The sequence below is a fragment of the Cicer arietinum genome, chromosome 3 (assembly GCF_000331145.2).
Source record: "Cicer arietinum cultivar CDC Frontier isolate Library 1 chromosome 3, Cicar.CDCFrontier_v2.0, whole genome shotgun sequence".
NCBI classification, from domain to species: Eukaryota; Viridiplantae; Streptophyta; class Magnoliopsida; order Fabales; family Fabaceae; genus Cicer; species Cicer arietinum.
The window spans coordinates 1,742,751-1,766,368 of record NC_021162.2 but is presented as its reverse complement, the minus strand read 5'-3'; the positions used below and the strand labels follow the sequence as shown (position 1 = coordinate 1,766,368).

The 23,618-nt window shown below is 31.6% G+C and overlaps 5 protein-coding genes across 6 annotated transcripts in view; 1 reads left to right on the top strand and 4 right to left on the bottom strand.

Moving 5' to 3' along the window:
• LOC101494951 (uncharacterized) overlaps nt 1-1,674 on the top strand; it is a 4,158-nt gene extending 2,484 nt beyond the window's left edge. The window contains exons 5-8 of the mRNA XM_073366732.1: nt 6-38; nt 252-422; nt 537-595; nt 1,200-1,674. Coding sequence (XP_073222833.1) covers nt 6-38; nt 252-422; nt 537-595; nt 1,200-1,418 — 482 coding nt within the window. The 3' untranslated portion in view covers nt 1,419-1,674. The remainder of the gene's footprint in view (nt 1-5; nt 39-251; nt 423-536; nt 596-1,199) is intronic.
• Nucleotides 1,675-6,501: 4,827 nt separating this feature from the next.
• LOC140919598 (secreted RxLR effector protein 161-like) lies at nt 6,502-7,373 on the bottom strand. The gene is made up of 2 exons (XM_073365965.1): nt 7,103-7,373; nt 6,502-6,986 (listed from the first exon to the last, which is right to left on the bottom strand). Exons 1-2 carry the CDS (start codon nt 7,371-7,373, stop codon nt 6,502-6,504), a joined length of 756 nt encoding a protein of 251 aa, XP_073222066.1.
• A 4,111-nt stretch (nt 7,374-11,484) lies between these two features.
• On the bottom strand, nt 11,485-13,574 carry LOC101495279 (pentatricopeptide repeat-containing protein At2g44880). Its single transcript, XM_004489042.4, has one exon. It carries the CDS (start codon nt 13,514-13,516, stop codon nt 11,714-11,716), a length of 1,803 nt encoding a protein of 600 aa, XP_004489099.1. The 5' UTR covers nt 13,517-13,574; the 3' UTR covers nt 11,485-11,713.
• Nucleotides 13,575-15,111: 1,537 nt separating this feature from the next.
• Nucleotides 15,112-18,028, bottom strand: LOC101509673 (uncharacterized). Its single transcript, XM_004489083.4, has 4 exons — nt 16,939-18,028; nt 16,733-16,847; nt 16,094-16,154; nt 15,112-15,663 (listed from the first exon to the last, which is right to left on the bottom strand). Exons 1-4 carry the CDS (start codon nt 16,970-16,972, stop codon nt 15,178-15,180), a joined length of 696 nt encoding a protein of 231 aa, XP_004489140.1. The 5' UTR covers nt 16,973-18,028; the 3' UTR covers nt 15,112-15,177.
• Nucleotides 18,029-18,471: 443 nt separating this feature from the next.
• LOC101495602 (uncharacterized) lies at nt 18,472-21,846 on the bottom strand. 2 transcript variants are annotated; one of them, XM_004489043.4, is made up of 4 exons: nt 21,633-21,846; nt 20,556-20,671; nt 19,786-20,076; nt 18,472-19,112 (listed from the first exon to the last, which is right to left on the bottom strand). In XM_004489043.4, exons 2-4 carry the CDS (start codon nt 20,661-20,663, stop codon nt 18,582-18,584), a joined length of 930 nt encoding a protein of 309 aa, XP_004489100.1. In that variant the 5' UTR covers nt 20,664-20,671; nt 21,633-21,846; the 3' UTR covers nt 18,472-18,581. The 2 variants fall into 2 exon arrangements, with proteins under 2 accessions (XP_004489100.1, XP_073221695.1); XM_073365594.1 differs by lacking the exon at nt 21,633-21,846 and adding an exon at nt 20,887-21,601.
• Nucleotides 21,847-23,618: the final 1,772 nt, after the last annotated feature.

Here is a 23,618-nt window from a genome sequence, read left to right as displayed (position 1 = left end):
CGACGCTCCTGTGAATGATATTGGTGATGATGTCGCGAGTAAGTTGCAGTAGTTTTTTTTTTTTGTTATTTATATAACTAATAAAAAATTGGACTCATTGTTAAAGTGTGAATCAAACCCGGTTCAAGAATTGCATACACATATTTCATGTGTTCATTAGTATATATATGACTATATGATTATGACCATTTTGACAAACTGGCTTTAATCAATTGCTAATTTTTTATGTTCTGTTTCTTTGATATGAGAAGGTAGTGATGATAATGCTGGGGAGTTCAAGTTGAGTGATATGTGGTCTTCTGTAGATCAACATGAAGATAATGATAATTCCATGATTGAAATCATTGAAAAGGCTGAAGAGTTGCTGTTGCAAGTTGAGAATTTGAAAGCTCGGATTGATAATGTGATTAAGGAAAATCCAGGTAAGTTCTGTTCTGTAACTCAATTGAGCATTATTGGGCCATCTGATGGATTTAACCATTCTGTTCATAATTCTGAGTTACTTTTCACTGACGATACATTATCTACTTGTGTAGGGATAGCTCGTTTCATTGAAACAACCAATAGGACCCATCTTGAGGTTCCTGGAGAAAATGTAAGCTTTATTATATGAAAGTAACTCAGGTGCTTTTGATTCACTGAATGCACCATGCTCTTGGTTTTGTTTAGTTTCTGTAACACCATTTATCCCTGAAGAAAGTTGTTCACTATTCACGTCAATTGAGATGCCGCAGAAATTTTATAGTTCAGTTTCTGTTTATTCTCTTTTTTACTTTTTGTTATATCCCACTTAAAGCGGAAAATTGAGAAGTTACAACTTTTTATTCGAAATAAATGCCTTTGATGATGGATTTTGAATTTTTCTTATGCACGTGTATAGTAAATGTCCGTAAGTTCATACTGGGAACCTGCCATAACCCTGCCGTGTTATATCTATATTCTTTGCTGTGTACATTTACTTAAAGTTTTGAGTTGATAACACAAATTTTCATTAGTCCATGAGGTGTCAGTTTTGTAGAAAGAGTTTGACTTTATAACCTCAACGAACATGATTCAAATTCCATCCAGGGTCGTTTTAAAATGGTCATTAGTGCCACCGTTATTAATAGTAATTTCCCCTTCCCCATTTAAAAAAAAAACACAAATTTTTGTTACATATATTGTAAAAATTTGTAATGTTGTCATTTTCTTGTATGCAGACCAAGGCTAAAGTTACACAAAATCAGGCAGCTAAAGAAGAGTTGCTTGTGGAGAAATCCAAGGGTTCAGTTGAAGAGCAGAAATCCATTTCTGCAGCTCAAGTTTCAGACTCTGACATGGCCACTGAGAATGTTGTACGCGACGTTCATTCTAGGAAACCGTGTTCAACTTCCAAGTCACATTTCACAAGGAGGGTAAGGAAGAAATCTGGCCCTTAGAGTATAGCAAGAGATAATTGGTTGCATCGAATATACTGTGGATGCAATGAGTTGCAATATACATCATAATGTGTAGAGTATGGCTGAGTAGATGAGTTCATTTATACATTATGTGAATATGCAGAGCATGCTTTTACTTCAAGGAAAGCTTTTATTTTTATTTATTAGAGAAATCTTATTCAAGGGAGTGTACTGTTTCTTGATGTACTTGGGGATTATCACTTCATTAACTGAATGAATTTTTTTTTATTCTCCATTTAGTCATTGCATGTCCTTTGATGAGACAAAGGATTCTTTGCTAGGTTTATGGCTGAGATGTTGTCAATCATCAATGGTATTGAACTGCATACTTCAATCTTCAATTCTGCTATCAAAGATTCTAGCCATAATGCTTGGCATACTGCATAGCTGCCAACAATGTACTCAACTTCACATGATGACAATACAATGACCGGATGCTTCTTTCAGCTCCATGTTATTAGAGATTTCATGAATTTAAACACATAGCCTGATGTGATTCTTCTATCATCCTTATCTCCACACAATCAGAATTTGAATATCCCAATAAGTCTCCATTCTCTTGCTTTAAATATGTTGCAAACAGAATTCTATGCTCCAATGTGTCTTGAATGTATCTCATGATTCTCTTTGCTTCCATCCAGTGAGAATGCCTGGGATTCTTCATGAACCTACGAGTTACTCCCACACTATAACAAATTTTTGGTCTTGTGTTGTACAAGTATCTTAGAGTTCCAACAACTTGCTTGAACAGGGTCGAATCAGCCAGCTCTTCTTCAGTTTCTGTTCCCAGCTTTGCATTGCATTCAATTGGTGTGACAACAGGGTTGCAACCAACCATATTATACCTTATTAGGATTGCTCTAGCATATTTCTTCTGGTGCATCACTAGCCTTGCTTCTGATTCAGTGAATTCCATTCCCATGAAATAAGTCAGTTTGCCCAAATCTGACATTTCAAAGTCCTTCTTCATGATTTCCTTGAATTCTTCAATTGCCTTCTTGTTGCTGTCAATTACTAGCAAGTCATCAACATATAGGCAAAGCAGGATCATTGCAGGCCCTCCATTTAGTGTGAAATGCTTCACATAGACTCCATACTCCACAATGCATTTGATGAATCCAATGTCAATTAAGAATGAATCAATTCTTTTGTTCCATGCTTTTAGGGCTTGCTTCAAACCATAGAGAGCTTTCCTTAATCTGAGCACTTTATGCTTCTTTCCCTTAATCACAAATCTTGGTGGTTGAGAGACATACACTTCTTCTTTCAGCCATCCATTCAGAAATGCAGACTTAACATCAAGCTGACACATTAGTCAACCTCTAGCACATGCCAATGCTATTACTAGTCTGGTTGTTTCAATCCTAGCCACTGATGCAAACACTTCAAAGTATTCTATGCCTTCCCTTTGTAATAACCCTTTGGCAACCAATCTAGCTTTGTATTTAGCAATTGTTCCATCTAGATTCAACTTGAGTTTGTAGACCCACTTTACTCCAATTTGCTTCTGTTTTGGAGGCAAGTCAGTCAAGTACCAAATATGATTTTTCTCAATTGCCTTGATCTCTTCTATCATAGCTTCCTTCCTGGGTCCTCTCTTCATGACTTCTTCAATATTTAGTGGTTCGGTATTTGCAAATAAAGCAAATTACACTAGATCTCCACTGCTGTCAATTTTATTATCATTGAATACTTCAAATTCTCTTAAATGTGTAGGTGGTTGCCTTGCCCTCTGAAATCTACTTAATTATATCCTTTCTTCAGTTATGTCTTCACTAGTTTGATGATCATCTTACACTTGTGAAGGAATTTGTGTAGGCTGGCATGTGTTGTTGGTCTCTTGTTCCCAGTCCCAATGATGGCTGCTGCTGGCTTTCTGTGTCCAGTCCCACTGCTCTTGCTCAATGATTTTCACATCTATGTTGATTACCACTTTGCCTCTGATAGGATCATACAGTTTGTAGGAACCAGTTGGATGATACCCAACCAAGATCATGACTTCAGTCTTGTCCTGCAACTTTCTTCTTTTCTGGTAAGGAAAATACTTGAAACATAGAACACTGAATGTTCTCAAGTGCCTTACTGCTAGTTTCCTTCCACTCCAAACCTCCTCCAACAGCTTCTTGGAAATTTATTTAGGATGTATGCAACAGTTGATGCAGCCTCACCCAAGAACTTGTGTGGAAATTCCTTTCCCTTCAACATACTTCTAGTCATGCCTAGGATGGTTTTATTTCTTCTTTCAGCCAGTATATTATGTTGAGGTGTGTAGGGGACAATCACTTCATTTCAATTCCATGCTTGACACATAATTCCTCAAACTCATGTGATGTATACTCACCATGTTCATTTGTCCTTAGCACTTTGATAGTTTTTCCACTTTGTTTTTCAACTTTCACTTTGAAATTCTTGAACATTTCAAATGCTCCATCTTTGGTCTTTATCAAATAAATCTACAACGTTCTACTAAATTCAACAACAAATGTTATTAAATACTTATTACCTCATAATGATGGCACCTCAAATGGTCCACATATGCCACTATGAACCACTTCAAGAACGTTCTTTGCTTTTGCTTGCACTTGTGATTTGAAGGAGTTTTTTGATTGTTTTTCTGCCATACACACTTCACACACTTCACACACTTCTTAGGAACATCAATCATAGGAATACCACTAACCATCGTTTTTTATCCTAGTTTTCTGCAAGCTCCTGAAGTTCAGATGACCAAACCTTGCATGCCATAACCAATCCTCATCAACTGAGCTCACTGCCTTCAAACATTGGATATCTGCAGCTTGTATGTTGATGACAAAAGTTATGTTCTTTGAGAGAAAAGCCTTTAGTATCATCTTCTTTTGCCCATGATACATCTCTAAGGCATCATCCTGCATAATCACCTGAAATCCTTTCTGAATCAACTGTCCTATGCTCAGCAAATTGCTTTTCATTCCTGGCACATAAAAAACATTGGATATCATCTTTTCCCATCATACATCTTTAAGACATCATCCTTCATAATCACCTGAAATCCTTTCTGAATCAAATGTCCTATGCTCAGCAAATTGCTTCTAAAACCATACAGTTAAAATTAAATACTATTAATTTGGTAGAAATAACTAAACTGACAATTGTTGATATTATTAAACTTGATATCTTATTTTAAGTTTAATTTTCTTTACCATTTCAATTGTCAGCTCATTTTTTTTATCTTAAAAATATTACTGGCTCTTATTATTAATTAAAATAAACACAAAATGAAATAAGGAAATTAAAATTATATTTTTATAAAAGTATGATGATCCGTTATATACTTCTAATGTTTTTCCTCAAAGGTGTACAAATAATCACAATAATTGTTAAAAAGATAAAAATATACTTTTGACCATCCTATTTTATTTTGTGTTTATTTTAATTAGTAATCCGAGCTAGCAATTTTTCAAAAATATGAGCACATTATTTTCATTTTAAAAATGAGTTTACAATTTTCTTTAAAATAAGTCTACGTATTCATAAAAAAAAAAAAAAAAAAAAAAAATTAGACCATGTCACCTTTTACTAATTCAAAATCAAGGTCATTCATATGCAAAAGCTCTAAAGTTAAAGATCAAAATTATGATTATCAAATTTTCAAAATCAAAATCGCGAGATTTTAAAATCTGAAAGGCCAAAAGTGAATTTTAGTTAAATAATAATTAATAAATTTTTAATATTGACATTGCAATATTTGATCATACTTATTTTAATTACTCATTGTTATTGTCAACCTAAGTGAATCTATTTCATCATTATGCCTTAATTTTTTTTTTTAAATTAATGAATCGGACTTGTATAACCCTAGCCACATTGAGCAATGCCACCTTAGATTCCAATTGTTTTTGTCATATTAAAGAAAGTTCTATTGCATGTGTGACATTGTAACATATTCTTCAATCTTTTACCACATAATTGTCGTGGGTGTTACACTTCCAATAGAAAATTGTCTAATAAATGAGATTTTTTAGAGGACTTATGATTTTAGGATTTTATTGACAACTCTAGACATGGTAAACATTCACTGATAAAAATATATATATGATTTTGTATTATAATGTGAAATTTTATATATTTTTATATAAATATAAAAATAATAATAAATAACATGAAAATTTTGAAAATAAAGTAAGAGCTATGATGTTTACAATGTGACAAACTGAACTACAGTTCACAATATGAGATAAGTAAACTCAATAGTTATTTACACTCTAAAACATGTGATGAATTGGAAAACTCTAATTCCCAACTTGTTATGAACAATCTCAATGTTCTTCCTTGCGGAAGGTTCACCTTCACACAAAAATTGAAAGAATAAGAACACACGTGTTTGATGACGGAGTTAAGCCACAATGTGATCTACGTCTCCAGAATTTAGCACTGCCCTGTCAACATTATTCAAGAATCAATCAATTTGAGGAAATTACAAAGTTTCAACTCTCACCCTTATCGCCAAGTGTTCTACCCTTATCTCTTAGTGCATCCGTGTTTGATCCCAACTCTTCCCAAAACCTTGTGGAAAAACTGTTGCACACTCTACCTCTATTTGATGAGTCAATCAACTTATATACAAGAGAATGAGAGGGAAAGGAGTACAACAGAAAAACTTAAAAAACAATTAGCATAACTGTCTAACTGTCAGTTTCAGCACTAACAAAAAACTAACACGACAAAAATAACTAACTTCATATGCCACATTCTTAACAATCTCCACATTGACATATGAATTATGGAACTTGAACAAAGTAAATGGTGTTTTTCAGGTCCAGTGATGTTCAGCCAACATCAATGTTCAACAAGTTTAGGTAGTGAGTAAACTTGCTTAATGAACTACTTTAGTTTTGAAGTTTGCTGCATTTTCAGTTGTGTGCACCTTCATAACTTGCACTTTTCCTTCAATTATGATATCTATGTGTTTGATTCTCTCATGATATGCATGATTTTTGCACAAGTGAATGACACTTTGATTGTCACACATCACATTGATATTGTCTTGTGATACTCATAGCTCATTAACCATGCCCCTTAATCATAGAGCTTCCTTAATAACATTAGTCACACCAATGTATTTTGCTTCAGTGCTTGACAAAGCTACAACATGTTGCAAGGGCGCATTCCAACTTACAATATTTTCAAATAGAGTGAACACATATTCAATCGAAGACATTATCTTGTCTCTATCACCAGCAAAGTCAATGTCAAAATATCCCAAAGCTCCACCTGAAGAATGAGTCTCTTGTCTATACTTCAGTCCAACCTTTGTCGATCCTTTGAGATACATGAGGATGTGCCTGACAATTTTCCAATGATGAGCTCCTGGATTCCCCATAAATATGTTCACAAGACTAATTGCATAGACCATGTCAGGTCTAGTGCATACCATTGCATACATTAAGCTTCCCACTGCACTAGCATAAGGTATCTCCATCATTTCCTTGTGTTCCTGTGTTGTTTTTGGACAATCTTCCAATGACAGTTTGAAATGAGGTGCAATAGGTACATTTACAGATTTAGCTTCACCATTTTAAACTTTTGAACCACTCCATTTGCATAGCATTCTTGAATCATGTGCATAGTTCTACTATAAATGTTTTGTTTGATTTCCATGCATAAAATCTTTTTAGCATTACCTAGGTCTTTCATCTCAAATTCATATTTGAGCATTTCCTTTAGTTTGTCTATATTGACCATGTCTTTACTAGCAATCAACATGTTGTGAATTCCAATAAAGAATTTCACCCTTGTCTGCTTGCCATGTACACAATGTTTGCATAACTCAAGGTCTCCCAACTTGTCATCACTTAACAGACCTTGCTTACACAACTCATTCAGGCCTCTTTCACTTATATGTGCTAGTCTTTTGTGCAATAGACTGGTGTTGATGACTTCTTTGTTGACCATTGTCTTAGTTTCTCCTATGATAGTGCTTCCTTTCAACATGTACTATAGTTTTAAGCTCCCTTCATCACTATCCTTGAACCTTTGCGTATTTTTGGTATCGATTTTTCAGCTTTGAAAATGTACCCCTATTCCTCAAGAATTCCTAAAGAAATGAGATTTTTCTTTAACTTAGGAATATGTCTTACTTTGGAACTAATTTTCTCATACCCATCAGCCAACCTTAGCTTAACTGATCCAATACCAATTACCTTGTAAGATGCATTGTTTCCCATGATCACTTGACCACCTTCATAAGCCTGATACTTTGAAAACCACTCATTCTTTGGACACATGCGATAAGAACAACCTGAATCCATCAGCCATTCAGTTTGATCTTGACTGTTTGTTATCACCAACACTTCTGAGCTATCATATCCATCTAGTGCCACTGAAGCATCATAATTATCTTCACCACTGCCTATATTATATGTCTTCCTTTCAAGACAATTCTTTTTGAAATGTACCTCATTATGACCTATGAAACACTTGTATTTTGTTTTGGATTTTGATTTTGATTTGTTTTTTCCCTTCCCATGCTTCTTTTCACTTCCTCCTCTAACCATGAGACTCTCTCATGCCACAAGTTCTTTGACACATGACTTCTTTGACACATGACTTCTTAGACAACTCTTTTGTCATTAATGCAGCTTGCACTTCTTCATGTGTTATTGAATCTCTCCCATAGATGAGTGTGACAGAAATGACTTCATATGAGCTAGTCAAGGATCAAATTAGCAATAAGGCCTGATCTTCATCCTCCAATATAACCTTAATGTTTTCAAGGTCAAGAACCAATCTATTAAATTCATCCATGTGATTTTCAATTGTAGTACCAGATTGCATCTTCAAGGTCTATAATCTTTGCTTCAAATAAAATCTATTTGCTAGAGTCTTGGTCATGTAAAGATTTTCCAGTTTTAACCAAATTATTGCAGCAGATTTTTCCTTCGACACTTCCCTCAAAACTTTATCTCATAAGCACAAGATTATAGCACAATGAGCCTTACTCATTAGATCTTTCCTTTCTTACTTTGATAGTGGTTGTGACAACTTATTTTCTCCTTCAAGAGCATGATTAAGTCCTTGTTGTACTAGTAGTGTCCTCATCTTTAACCTCGATAGGGCAAAAGTCATTTTTGTCATTGAATTTTTTGATGTTGAATTTTTCCATCTTCATTAAGCCTCCCACGATTGTACCAGGCTTTTGATGTCAATTGTTGAACCAGAAAACTTTAACTCCCAACCTATTATGAGCAATCTCAATATTCTTCCTTGCGCAAGGTTTACCTTCACTCACATTCACACAAAAATTGAAAGAATGAACAATAAGAACACACTCATTTGATGACAGATTTCAACCACAATGTGACCTACATCTTCAAAACTTAGCATCGCCTTGTCCACTTTATTCAAGAATCAATCTGTTTGAGGAAATTACAGAGTTTCAACTCTCACCCTCCTCACCAAATGTTCTACCCTTGTCCCTTAGTGCACCCGTGTCTAATCCTAATTCTCCCCAAAACCCTGTGCAAAAACTGTTGCACACTCTACTTCTATTTGGTGAGTCAATCAACTTATATACAAGAGAAAACAATTAGCATAAATGTCTAATTGTCAGTTTCAACACTAATAAAAAAGTAACACAACAAAAATAACTAACTTCATATGCCACATGCTTACAATATGATTACGTAATATAATATACCAAAAAACATATAATCTTAGAACTTTTTATGATTTTCATCCTTCAAGAAAAAATCTTATATATGAATAAAATAATGAGCAAACGAAAAACACCATGAATTAAAAATAAATAAAAAAGATGATGCACATTTTGTCCTCTTTTAATTCTTTCTAAAATTGATATATGGGTTAACACACTCATGCTATAAAATGTTATGTGAAAAAATTGTTAGCAATGTTCTATGACAATTGAAAATAAACAAAAGAAAAATGGTATAAAAAAAAAAATAAAGTTGAATTTAGGTGTAACAGTGCGACCCCTCTAACGAATTTTTATCTTTTTAAATTATATTTTTTTTTTTGAATTTTTTTAACGTTTCTCATTTTTTAAATTATTTTTTTCTCTTGATATTTTATTGTTGATATATATGTAGAAGAAAATGACGGTTTCTACCCATGAATAGCAGTTGAATATACCCCTGCATTTGTAGGGCTGCATTGTTGGTCACCGTATTAAATAAATCTTTCCATCTATAATTAATGTTATAATCTATCAAACAAATTCATCTACAATTTTATTACTCTATTATGTGTGTGGGATACCATCAATATATCTCATCTGAATTTGGATCCTCTCTACCACATTTTTCTCCACACTCTCTCTTGACCATCTGTTTTTCCAAAATTATAACTAAACTTCATCTTTTAAACCATATTATTATCAAGCCGTTAATTTTTTATAGAATATTTTTCATTTATTTTTTGTAAATGTATTAATAAATTAATTAATTGCTCCAAAAAATTGATTTGTTCTACATATGATTTACATGTGAGATTTGTTTTTGTGCATTGATTTTGACTTTTATGTTAATCCATGTTTTATATACGAGAAGTGTAACTATTGGCATCATTAAGTTTTTTTTTTCTTTTCGATCTATATCTATTGACAATTTTTGAGGAAATAATTTTTAATTTGTTTAGTACGATGTTTGAAGGCTTATATTTCTCTTTATCTTCTACGTGAGCTTTGTGCCTAAACATTTAATTTTTCTTTATATGTAATTAGTGCATATATTGAGACAATTTTCTTTGATGCCTTGTGGGCTTTTTTGTTTACCCTATATATTATTATCATTTACTATAGCTCCTTTGAGCTAAAATCCTTTTCTTTGTGTTACTTAACTATAATATAAGTCAATTGTCCAAAATTATTATTTTTTATCTTAAAATCTTACTTCGAGTTTAGGTAAAATCTTGATTTTATGATTTGGCAAAATTTTAAGTTTAGGATTGCTCATGGAATAACAATTTTTTAAATTTATGGTGTGATACAAGAGAAACAAATGTAGAAAACCGTTGAAAAGCAAAAAGAAAAAAATGTGTCATTTTACTAAATAGTTATGCGGTGGTACTCAAAATATTATTAATGTCAAAAGATAAAATGATGCAATATTCCACTAAGTGGTAATTGGATGATTTTTAAAATATCATTTATGTCAAAAGGTGGAGTAAAAAGAAAACAAACAGATTATGATCAAAATAAGGTTTCTACTCTCTTATACTTTACTAGTTGATAGGTAGTTAAAGTGGTGGTAAGGAATTAAAATGATTAACGGATTTTCCTAACTCCAAGTCTTCAACCTACTTTTTCAAACAAGCCACGTGTATCTTGGCCTCATAACAATACTCGATGACCTCGAAAAGTGCGTCTGCCTTTTACATTGTGAGTATCTTTAGAGAACTTTCAAGTTTATGGTACTATGTGTATGTTATAAGATTTGAGTGATGATTACAGTAACCATGTAAACACTTAAGAAAATGTTGGTGACATTGAATGAGAGGAAGTTGAGCCTGAAGGGTAAATGTTGAATGCATTATTTTGAATTTTTAATTGGTTTTGAGTGGATGAAAGTGATTTTTGAAATAATATTATGTTTGCTGACAAGTTTGTTATTTTTTTTATTATGGAGATAGATTGACGAGAAAGTTTGTGCTGATGTTTAAAATACAAATCTCAATCCTTGAAAGTGTTGTTCTTCAAGGACAAACAACATATTAAGTTTGGGGTTTGATGAACCTTTATCATCCATTGTTTTTAAAGTCATTTTGAATCAATTATTTAACTTATTTTTTTCAATTTAATGTTCGTTTTAGAATTCTTTAAATAAATGGCTATTCAATTAAATAAAGTGTTTATGATGTCATTTTCTAGAATGACCAATTATTTTGTATTGTTTTATTGATTTAGCAATCCATGTTTAAAATAAATGTGATTGAAGAGAGGTAGAGTTAAAAAGGAGATGATTGTTAAAAAAGAGAAAGACATAAAAGAAGAGGATAAGATGATATGAAGGGGAAGAAGTGGCTATAAGAGGTAGAGACGGGGTGATAGTGCAAAGAAAAGGGAGGTAATTAAAGGGAAAATAAACTTTCATTACATAGAGAAGAAAAACCACTTTAAAAATAGAGAAAGGTTCCTTTCACAAAAGTATAAATTATGCCTTTTTATAGAGAGAGGAAATGTTATCGCAAAACATGAAATGTTATCGCAAAACATTGCCATGTAATTGTGATTTGTGAACTAGTGTATAACAAGACCCTATTTAATTACTTGTACTTCAATAAATTGTTTCAACTTTCATGTGCTTCCATAACTGTCCCAAGGTTAACTGAATAACCTCCAGTTGTGAATGCAAGTAATAACCAGCCACAAACTCTCTAAAGCTGCCATCAACCTCAATAACACTCCAAGCAACCTCTTTATTTGATCCTCTTTTCTTCATCATTTGTTTAACATCCTCCACGTCTGTCCATCGTCGTTCCGCAGCATACAAATTTCTCAACATCACATAGTCACCGGCACCTTCCTTCTCCAATTTCACCGCCTCTTTTAGCACTCTTTCAGCCCTCGAAACGTCTTCAAAGTAACAACAAGCAAATAGAAACGAAGTCAATATTATCTCGTTAGGATCGTAAGGCATGGTGCAAATCAAATTTTCAGCCTCATCCAAGCATCCAGCCCTTCCTAGAAGGTCAATCATACAACCATAATGCTCAATCTGAGGCACAATTCCAAATCTCTCCATTTCTTTGAAGCATCTTCTTCCTTCCTCTACCAAACCACAATGGTTGCAAGCAGATAACACACTAGTCATTGTTATCTCATTCGGTTCAAATCCTTCCCGTAACATCGCTGCAAATACTTCCAGCGCTTCCTTCGCACAACCATTTACACCATAACCATTTATCAAAGCATTCCACGACGATGTATCTTTTTCATTCATCTCCTCAAAAAGCAATTTAGCTTTTCCAATTTCCCCACATTTTGCATACATATCAACCAAAGCATTACACACATGAACATCTTCATCAAGTCGGTTCCTTTGCACAAACCCATGAATCCAAACACCCAAATCCAAAGCACTCAAATCAGCAACAGCAGGAAGAACACTCACAACCGTCACTTTATTCATTTCCATATCCAAACTTCCCCTCATTTCGCAAAACAACTTCAACGCATCGTGCGGTCGTCTATTCTCACAATATCCCCTGATCATCGCATTCCAACTAAGCACATTCTTGACAGGCATACAATCAAACATAAACCTAGCCGCCACAACATCACCATCCTCACAATAACCGTGAACCATACTAGTCCAAGAAATAACATTCTTATCCTTCATCTTATCAAACAATTCCCTCGCCAAATCCATACACCCCATTTTAACATACCCATCAATCATAGCATTAAAAGCAGCAATATCTCTATCAGGCATAACATCAAAAAGCTTCCTGGCCTCACTCATATCCCCACACCTAGCATACCCAACAATAACAGCAGTCCAAGAAACCAAACTTCTCACAGACATTTCATCAAACACCTTCCTAGCACTACCCAAAAAACCAAATTTCACATACATATCAACCAAAGAAGTCCCAACATACAAATCAGCACAAAACCCATTTTTCAAAACAACACAATGAACCTCCAAACCTTCTCTCAAAGCCATACAAACACCACAACCCTTTAAAACCAAATTAAAAGTATAAGAACTAGGAACAAAATCCCCTCTAAAAGAGTCTCTGTAGAGAGTAAAAGACTGATCAAATTGACGAATTGAGAAATGGGCATTGATGATGGTGTTACAGAGAAACTCGTCGCGGATATGGGTGGGAGTGAAATCGAAAAAACGGCGAGCGTGTTGGACGATTGAAACGGCGTCGTGTTTGCGAGAGGAAGAGGAAGCGAGGGAAGTGGAAGATGAGATGAAGTTTGTAAGGAGGTTGAGATTGTTGTGAAGAGAGTTACAGATAATGAAAGCGTGGATTTGAAGAAGTGTTTTGAAGGTTTTGGTTTTGGATTGAAGTAAGTGGAAGCATTTTCTTTCTGCATTGCTCCATAGCGTTGTTTTTGAACTCATTTTGCATTCTCTTGTTTCTTTTTCTTCTTTCTTTCTTTCTTGTTTGTAAGGTACAAATTTATGTTTTTCACTTCAAATACAAATTAGAGTTTAGTCTTACGTGGAAATTGTATTTATATTTACTAGATATTATGGTTGTATCACTAAAAACATATTTGTACATTTTAAAATTGTAAGTACGAGATGTAAGGTTTGCATCTCTATAAATTAGAGTTAAAATTTTAATTAATTCATATAATAAATAATAAATGATAAGAATAGATGTATGTATAGTAAAAAAAAATATATGTTTGATGTAGTTTTTAGTGAATATAGAGAAAATTAATGACTGCTTTTCTAAAATTAAAATTAGATGGTGTAAATGTCATTTAAAGAGATATCAACTCAATGCAATTTTTTTTTTCTCTTAATTTCATATAACATTTCAGTTTTTTATTTTTTTATTTGATTTTTTATTTAATTTTATTACAAAAATTCGAAAATATAAAGAATGAAAATATGAGTTTATTTGAATATTTGAGTTATAAATTTGATAAAATTTACATTATATTGAAGATGATAATTAATTTTATAAGTTTTGTTTAAAAATTTTGATGAATTTTTGTAAAAAAAAAAAAGATAATATTATTAATATTTTAAAATAAAAAAGATTAAATTGTTTACTTAAAATTAAATAAAGAACTAAATAAAAAAATTAAAAAAATAAAATAAAACACTAAATATTATCTAAAATTAAGTTAATAAACCGTATGATAAAATAATAACTTTCAAAGATTATATATGTTTGGTACAACTCTTTAGAAAAATGAAAATATGAAAAATAATCTAAAAACTGATTTTATTTAGAAGCAGGAGCTTTTCAACAAAATCGTTTTTAAAATTAATTTATTTAAAATAATAATAATAATTATCACTACCACAAATAAACACAAACATCTTCTCATTTTTATAAAAATCTCTAAAAGATAATATGTAAATTATAGAATACCGAGATCACTTTGTTTTAAATATGTAACAAATGTATTTTAAATATAAGATCTTTTGTACTTTAATTTGAGTCATCCTCCTCTCCCTAAATTGTTGTTGTTACCGGTTATTATAGTCTTGAAATATTTCAAAATTATAAAAATGTTTTAAATAGTTTAGTAAAAAAATTATGTTAAAAGATCATCTGTTAGTAATTTTATTGATAAATTAACTGATAGAAAATAAAGTTAAAGAACTAACTAACAAAAAAAAAGACCTTTGAAAACCAAATTAAGTTTAAAAAAAGCATATTTAATAATGTTTTTGTAATTTTAAAACATTATGAGACTATTGTCAAAACACATTAGATACAGGGATAAAAATGATTGATAACTCACAAAATTTGGAATTAAATTGCAACACGATACTTGGTTTTCTTTTTAAACTCGTTTATAATTTAGAAACTAATCTCTCAAAATAATTGAAATTTATTTAAAAATTTGATCTATATAAATTTTTTTTATATGTGCGGTAAAATATAGAACATCAAATAAATGAATATGAAATCTAATGTTCTATCACTTATTTTTATTTTATTTTATTTTATTTATAGTGTAAAATGAAATAAGTGAAAAGTTCCAAAGTGAAAATAGCATAAATATACAAAGAAACAAACATGTTGATCATTTGTATCTCTAATGAACTATTTTACACAAAGCACAATAATTTCCCTTTGACATGTGTTGTTCTGCATCTGATGCAGTTTTTGTCAGATCTTGTTGTGAATTATCTGATTCAATTTCAGGTGGCATTATAAGTGGAGGAATGTTATCCACACTTGAAGACTGAACTACATGATCATCAACAAGTGACACTGTTGTTGCATTCTTGTTAATTGTGTTGTTTCCTACAAACATTAACCTTAAAATTTTGACAGCAATGAGAGCCAAAACTGTAGTTGAGGGAACAAAGACAACATCAGGAATGGTTTTCATAAATTTCAGCTGAGGCAATGTTGTTTGTCCTGTTCTTTTGACTATCATGGCTGTTGGTGGTGCTACTATTGCAGTTATTATCATAGATTCATCTACTTTGTTTAGATTTACATTCTTGTTCATGAAATCTTTGAACATCTTCTCTTTGGTTTCCTTATTTGATTCTTTCCATCGTTCGAAAATGCCCTGCGCGATCGAAAATATGTGAGTGATTGCGTATAGATGAAAATTTTAGTGGCTTATATGTTAGTTTAAATGAAATTTTGAAAACGATTTCTCCGTTTGCAAGGATAATTGAGGTTGTGTAGATCTACCCTCCTCGGACTCTATCTGATCAAAGCCTCATGGCGCCCTTTTATGTAGAAGTTTGAATATGAAGCATTGACACAGACACTAAACATAACACAAACACTGACACATGTTAAGAAAATAAAAGTAATTGAATGTAACTACATGTGTCAATGTTTAACACTGACATTTGTTACATACCAGACACACCTTCACTATATATTGTGCAAATTATTTAAGATAAATGAAAATTAAACTATAAGCTTTTTAATTTATAAGAAACTAGATACATGAAATTGAGTACAAATTGTATGAGAAGATAACTAACCTTTATATTTTCATATGATGGAGCATCATAATGCTTTCCAGGCACAGCCATGTTTAAAGTGCTGCATCAAATTTACTTGCAAATATGATTGATTGAAAATATATATCTTTGTCAAGAAATTCAATTGAAAATATTTTTTTAATTGTAACTATTGGTTGTGGATTCAATCAAATTAGTGTATTATCTTAATTAATAAGAATCTTAATTATAACCAAGGTTGTCCATGGCAGATGGAGGAATATGGCGGAAGGCCGAAATCCGCCATTAAAACACTATCATGGTGGCTATTCCTTCACAAATTACTTACGATGGTTTTCAAAATTTGTCACGCCATAACCGCCATTTAACAACATTGATTATAACATATCTATGAATTTTAATTTATTTTCCAATTAAATTCTTTTCATAATCATTCAAAGGAATCTTGTGTTTTGTCTCCAAGGTGTCAACTTAATGGTAAGAGCTTGCCATCTTAATTTGAGGGACATAGTTCAAATCGCGTATGAGACCATTGAAGAATGATCATTAGTGTCATTGTCGTTAATAATAATTCCCCTTCTCCAATTTTTATAAAAAATAAATCATTCAAAGCAAAAAAATTAACATGAGATTAAATTTTCATTGGAATTACATGCTTACTTAAAGGTATCAAGAATAGCAACATGAAATGCTTCAAACTCCTTGATATCTTTCTCAACAAATTGCTTATAAAGTGTATTCATTATCAAACTCAATACATGGGATGTTGACAAACCTATGATACAAAATCAAATTGATAAATCATTAATTAGAACATAAATAAATAAATAAGTATTATAAAAAAGGAAAACAAATTCAATATTAACCTTTTTCTCTCATTAAACTTGTGTTCATCCCCATTATCCATTGTATGATTGTACTTGAACAATACAATAGCAATTAATCAACTATGATGAGTTCAACAAATATTGTGAAAATGAAGAAGAGGGTGATGGGGTTTATTAATGGCATCTCTTAATTTTCCCTTTAAAGGAAAGAATTACTTTCTAGTTTCTACTCTTTAAATTAATGTACTATATCAAATCTTTTACTGCTCATTAGCCTGATTCTTGGCATGGAATAATTTGTAGCTTAAGCAATATAGTATTTTTTTAAGTGTATTAATCCATGTAGATTCACAATTACACACATTTTTATCCTTCTTTTTTACTTAGGACAACTAATAGTTTAGAAACTTTTTCTTTGTGCCATTAACTTATATATGTATGTGTTTCAAATGAAGAGATCATTGAATGCATAAACAAGTGCTTTTGTGACTGAAGAAAGAAAAATACTAGGGAAACAAGCACCTAAGATATGGTTTCTTTACCTCATTAACAAATTTCTATCTATAATTAACAAAGTTTCTTTAAAAAATCTCCTACTATATCCTTAATATTAGATTTCTTATTGAAATAAATTTTTTAAAATTTCAGTTCATTATTTAATTATTTTTTGTGGGTTTAAGTGAAAGGACTCACAGATCCACATTTTGTTAATTAAGATTTTTTCTTGAAAAATTTTCGAAATTTATTTTTCTCAGAAACAGTTTTCTTGAAAATTTTCTCCGAATAAAATTAATCATTTAAAGTGGAACAATAAACCAACAAATGTCTCCAAAACGGAGTTGCTAAAAAAATATAATCCTATATATATATTCAATTCTAATGTTGCTATGGATGGATTTCGAACTACTAGTAGATAAAATTAACATGGAATAAATTGGATGACTTGGTGAATAAAATGACTATATGTCAGAAAATCAATTTAGAAGTTGTTTTAATATATTATATATAGATTTGATGAGCTATGAAGAATTTAGATATAAGTGCAGTAGCGATGAGCTATGAATTAAGTGATGGATTTCTCATTTTAGAAATGTTGAAGACACACATCCAAAATGTCCACACAATTGTTGGAAACACCAAAACATAAGGACAATATGAACATTTGGAGCTGTTGTGCATGCCCTTTCTAAGGCTGCAAAGAGGCTTTGGAGGATCAGGGTTGAGTCGTTACACCGCAAGTCATCTATGTTTGAAACCACAACACCATATATACAGGACGCCTTTTTTCTAGTAATATATATACTATAATCTTCTATAAAAAGATACATCAAGTTGATCTCACTCTCAATTTTACACGTGTACAAAATATTACAAGCTATGTAATATCGACACAATTAAATGCGTGTCTGGTGTCTAATACGTGTCACTACCCAACACTGACATGACACCTACACATGTAATTATATTCAATTACTTTCATTTTTTAAAATTGTTATTTGTATCTACGTATCAGTGTCCTACATGGAATCTATGGCTGTGCTACATAGATTACAGGTGAAGTGACTAACCTGATAAAATTTTAATCAGCTTCTATGTTCAGAATCATAATCATTCCAGCATAACACCATATATACACAATCATCCATATAAGTAACACATTTCCAGCAGACCTGTGTGGAGCACTAACTTACATCTAAGCTTTCAATTATTTCAAAGTGCATCTGCATATTTGGAGGCTTATCAGCAAAATAATACCTTGACATAACTTCTAACTTCCCTTCACACTTGTCGCCTTCCGATTCAATCAAAACCATCATTTTGTCCTTCTCCTTCCGAATCCAATCTCTCCGCTTGTCAGTCCACTGCCTTGGAGTTCCATGAAGGACAAAACGGAGTCGAGAAGCTCCTTCCACGAGCCTCTTGGAGATTCTCTCAAACACATCATGGTTTGTTAAGTATGCACCAGTTGAGTTCAAACCAACATCAACATAATGAATCTCACTGATGCTGTTAAGTAAGGCTTCCTTTGTTTTTGGGACTATGCAAATCTCCTCAGCTGAATTCACATTAGATTCGATATTTGAGAAGCCGAGTTCGGTAACTATCTGATTAAGCACAGTTCCACCTTTGCTAAATCCAAGGATGAATGTCTTAGGCTGATGAAAACAACAGGAAGGAGAGTATACTTCCCCTCCTGAAATGATTTTTTTTACCTGCATTACAAAGAAATTCAGGATATGGAAAGCATTTAGGGAAAAGTAGAAATTGTCGAATTGCAAGTTGTAAATAATGCAAACCAGGACAGTTTTTATTATTGAAGAATGACTTACTGTTGTCAAATGGTGGCTATAGTGGCACTATAGAGTAGCAAAATTTGAATAAATCAATATTGTTTTGCGATACACTACTTATTACAAAGTGTTGTCAAATAGTGGTCATAGTGACGCTATAGCACTGTATAGCGTAGCAGAAAATAAACAAGTCACTGTTTTCTGCGATCCATGATTGACAACATTGGAGTCTCAAAAGTGATCCCTAGTGTCATGTAGCATATATTGGTTCAGTGTTATCGATTGTGCAAAAGACCAAACTGACATATAAACATGACATTGCAGCCTATTATGCCATCATGGCAGGAATCTCTTCACAAATTGTCGATGACAGTTGTCAAAAATCAGCCACGCCATTCTGCCCTGGTGTCACCATAGATGCCATTTAACAACACTGGTTTAGATTTTAAACCATCAATACAAATATTCTATCTACTTCAATTTGTTAACCACATTGAGCCAAAATAATAGCTGCAAAAAGTATAATAGTTATTATCATAGCAAACTTTAAGGTATGAATTAGCAGTATATAAGAAGGCAAAGAAGCAGTTCATACTTCTTCGAGGCACGTAGATAAAAGTGAGACGGTCGATGTAGACGCAGGGAATCCATTTGGATGGTATGACCTTGGCTCACCATATTGATTCACAGACGGTATAAAGTCCTTATAGACAGCACAAGGTCCATTAAAAACAGAAGCCTCAATAATCCAAGCATTGATGAAAGAGCCGAATTTCGACACGACAACTTCAGATAGTTTCTGTAAATCTGATAGCTTCTCGATCACTGGGTTACCAGTCCCTTCAACTCGATCGCCACAGAAAAAGATGGCATTTGCTATAGGCACCTGTAACAAATCATAAGAATCTCAGGTAAATATTGCATGATAGATATATGAAAAATGAGAACAGTATTAAGCCATATATTTTTCATTAAGTCTATTACCATGAAAAGATAACTATGATCTATAAATATAAGTAATTCAAATAGCTTACATTATTCAATCCATACCATGATTTTCTAATTTTGCAGAAAAGCAAAGCTACAAGAAATAGATAGATACCAAAATCATATAGCACTACCACTTCAGATTAAAGGCATGTCTGGCGACATAACACCGACACATGTGGCTAGATTCATTTACTTCAATTTTTTTAAACTAGTACCAGTGTCTATCTTTCAGTATGAGCATTGTGTCTGGTGTATGTGTCTGTGTTTCATAGTACTAAAAACTTATAGTAAGAAAACTGCTACACTGCATAAAGTGAAATGAAGACTATACAGGCTATATAAGCTTTGAAATTCAATTTCAAGGAACAAACTCACACTCAAAGTTCTGGTTTCAGGAGAAAGGCAAAGAGATGCGCCAACTCTATGGAATGTCGAACTGTTAGAATGCAGCGGGACTCTCAAAACTCCACACCAACGTTCCATTTAAAAATCTGCACAGAATGATTGGCATCAAGCACAACCAATGTTGAAAGGTGAGTGTATTGTTATTGTATAAGGTATGAACATCAAACTAACAAGTCTAAATGTCTAATATGGACTAGTTTCGTCAATCGCAAATCGCGTAAAATAAAGGTTTGATCAAATTCTACTATGCTAGAGTGCTATATAACCTAGCTAAAACAACTTGTGGTCAGATTTTACTTACCCCAACCGAATTCCAGATTATCAGAACCCTTCGTCTAGGAATCGGAGGTTTAAGACAAAAAAAGAGTGTTTTAGCACCGCTATAACCGTTATTTGACAACACTTAGTACTAAATAGTACTCCCTCTAGAATGAAATATAAACAAACATAGCAACTGAAAAGTTGAAGCATCGGGTTAAAAATTAAGACCAGATACATCAACTTTTCAGTTACCATTTTTGCTTATATTTCATTCCAGAGTAGTATAGCCCAGAACAAGCGATCTATTCAAACTCCTCTATCCTATAGTTTCTATTTGACAACACTGATAAAGACCATACTGAGATGTTCAATACATACATCTTCAAGATTATAAATACTCTTGTTCACCGTTCTTTAGTATCAAACAAAAAAGAAACATCAAGTTTAAAATAACAACAGAAAATACATTCTTCCAAAAACACATGGACCACCATTTACTTCAACATATGAAACAAGTTTTAAGTATCGACACTTCAAATTGAAGGGTATTTGTTGTATGATACTTGTTGGTATTAACACTAACACAATATATTTCAAATTGAAGGGTATCTATTGTACAATATATGTTGGTATCAAACACTGACACGACACGTATGTGATTATACTGAATCAAATGTTGTATACCAAATTGACAATGAAACTGAAAAGGCAAAATTATGAGAAAGCAGAACATGAAATTTGAACCAAAATAAATAAATAAATAATATTAAAAAAGAGATAAGTTACTTAAAATGGTGTGACACAAATTGTGGCGTTAGATTTGCGTTTCTTGCTTTGGTGGTGGTTGTTGCTTCTTTCCTAGCGGTGGGTTCTGTTCCGAGTTTTATGTTTCATTCAGTTTTCGTGTGTATATATATATATATATATATTAATTAGATCCGACACTGTTAGATCTTCATCTTTTATCTCTCTATCATCTTCCTCTAAGTAACTTAAAATCTAAAATTTGTAATTTCAACAGAAAAACTCAAAAAGTCGACTATGGAAATTAGAAAAAAATCAAAACAAAAGATTAATTATTCCAACAAAAATTAAAAATATCTTGTTATAAATAAATAGAAATTCACTGTAAATAAATAAATTGTTCATATATTCAAAAATTGGATCAAACATAAAAGACTAAAAATGCAATTAACTTAAATTTTTTATAATGTTATAGTATTTGTATTCTTGGTTTGAGAAGTATAAGTACATTTGAGAGTATTAATTTCAATATTCATATTCATATATGTTGGATATCTAAATATTTATACAAGTTTTACTGAGTTACTAAATAAATCAATAAATAACATATAATTGTTATGATTGTGATTCAATTAAAAATTATTAAATCTGAACCATAAAACATTACAAAGAAAAATATTTACTAACTCAAATCTTCTTAGACAATGCACCTCTTTATGCAATTATAAATTTTAGTTTTTATGGTATTTAAAAATAGAGTGGAAGAGGAAGATGGTGAAGATAAAGATATAAAAGATGAAGATTCTGTTTGAGCGAAAATTAGTTTAAATTTGAGAACTATAAATGTATTTTTTCAAAACTTAAAGGATCAATCTTGGAATCGTTTACTTTTATAATTTGTTACATCAACACCGTTATACACATGTCACCATTGCAACGGTGTGACATTTTTTAACCGAATTAATGAAAAATGACATTTTTGCAAACAAACATTAACATAAAAGTTAATGTTGCAAATGGAGTGTCACTTAAAATACCTAGATGCGGAAAAATTAAATAAAGAACCTATCCGAAATCTAGATCAAATATAAAAGACTAAAATTGTAATTTAGCCTATTATATTTTAGTATCTAATTTAAGGTTAAATAAATGTTTAGTCTGACAAAATTTATTATTTTGTTTTTGGTTCTTATAAATTTTTTGTCAACTTTTAGTCTTTTAAAAAATTTTGTTTTCATTTTTTATCCCTCATTTTATATCAAATCTTGTGTATCATTTGAATTTTTGAATAACTTTTTCCATAAATATTTAGGACATTATAAAAAAATCTACAAAAACTTAGAATTTTTTAACTGAAGATAAATTAAATATGAATATTTAAGCACCAAAAACTTAAAAATCATATTTAATTAATCTTATATCAAAATAATATTCAAAAATTCAAAGAATACACACGATAGACTAAAAACTTATTTAACCCTTTAATTTATATTAACTTTCGAAGTAAAGAGTTTCGAAGTGAACCAAGATCATCTGATGTTAAAAATGGTTGATGGTAAACACATTTAAAGTAATGAACATAGTGATTGTGATGTGTTGATAGCTGAATACAAATTAACCCTCTTTTTTTTAATCCCAATAATATAATAATATACAACATTTAAATATTTTGTTTGTACCATTTGTAAATTTAATTTTTCTCTTTAAGATAAATGCTTATTGTTATGAGAGATGTTTGCAAGAAAGAGATGAATAATATGTGGCAACATGCAGCATTTATAAATTGTAATTACTCACTCTCTCATACATGATCATCTAATTGTTAATTGATCAAAACGCGTACAATGTAAGTCTTTGTTACTAAATATCACTATTCTTTTATATATATATATATGTATATTAATAATATTTTGACCGATAGTTTTATGTTCAACTAATGTGTAAAATATTATTGAAAAAAATGTTATGTTATAATAAACGATTTTTAACAAACTCTCTTGTGAGTCAAAAAATTAAAAAGTGACTTAT

Excerpts from the sequence above, each read along its gene's own strand:
- LOC140919598 (XM_073365965.1), bottom strand. The coding sequence starts at position 7,373 with ATGGTCAACAAAGAAGTCATCAACACCAGTCTATTGCACAAAAGACTA. Across the intron at positions 6,987-7,102 it reads ATTTGAGATGAAAGACCTAG|CTAAATCTGTAAATGTACCT; the intron begins GTAATGCTAAAA and ends AAAATGGTGAAG.
- LOC101495279 (XM_004489042.4), bottom strand. The coding sequence starts at position 13,516 with ATGAGTTCAAAAACAACGCTATGGAGCAATGCAGAAAGAAAATGCTTC.
- LOC101509673 (XM_004489083.4), bottom strand. The coding sequence starts at position 16,972 with ATGGGGATGAACACAAGTTTAATGAGAGAAAAAG. Across the intron at positions 16,155-16,732 it reads GCTATTCTTGATACCTTTAA|CACTTTAAACATGGCTGTGC; the intron begins GTAAGCATGTAA and ends AATTTGATGCAG. Across the intron at positions 15,664-16,093 it reads CATCATATGAAAATATAAAG|GGCATTTTCGAACGATGGAA; the intron begins GTTAGTTATCTT and ends TCGATCGCGCAG.
- LOC101495602 (XM_004489043.4), bottom strand. The coding sequence starts at position 20,663 with ATGGAACGTTGGTGTGGAGTTTTGAGAGTCCCGCTGCATTCTAACAGT. Across the intron at positions 20,077-20,555 it reads CTGAAACCAGAACTTTGAGT|GTGCCTATAGCAAATGCCAT; the intron begins GTGAGTTTGTTC and ends GATTTGTTACAG. Across the intron at positions 19,113-19,785 it reads TATCTACGTGCCTCGAAGAA|GTAAAAAAAATCATTTCAGG; the intron begins GTATGAACTGCT and ends TTTGTAATGCAG.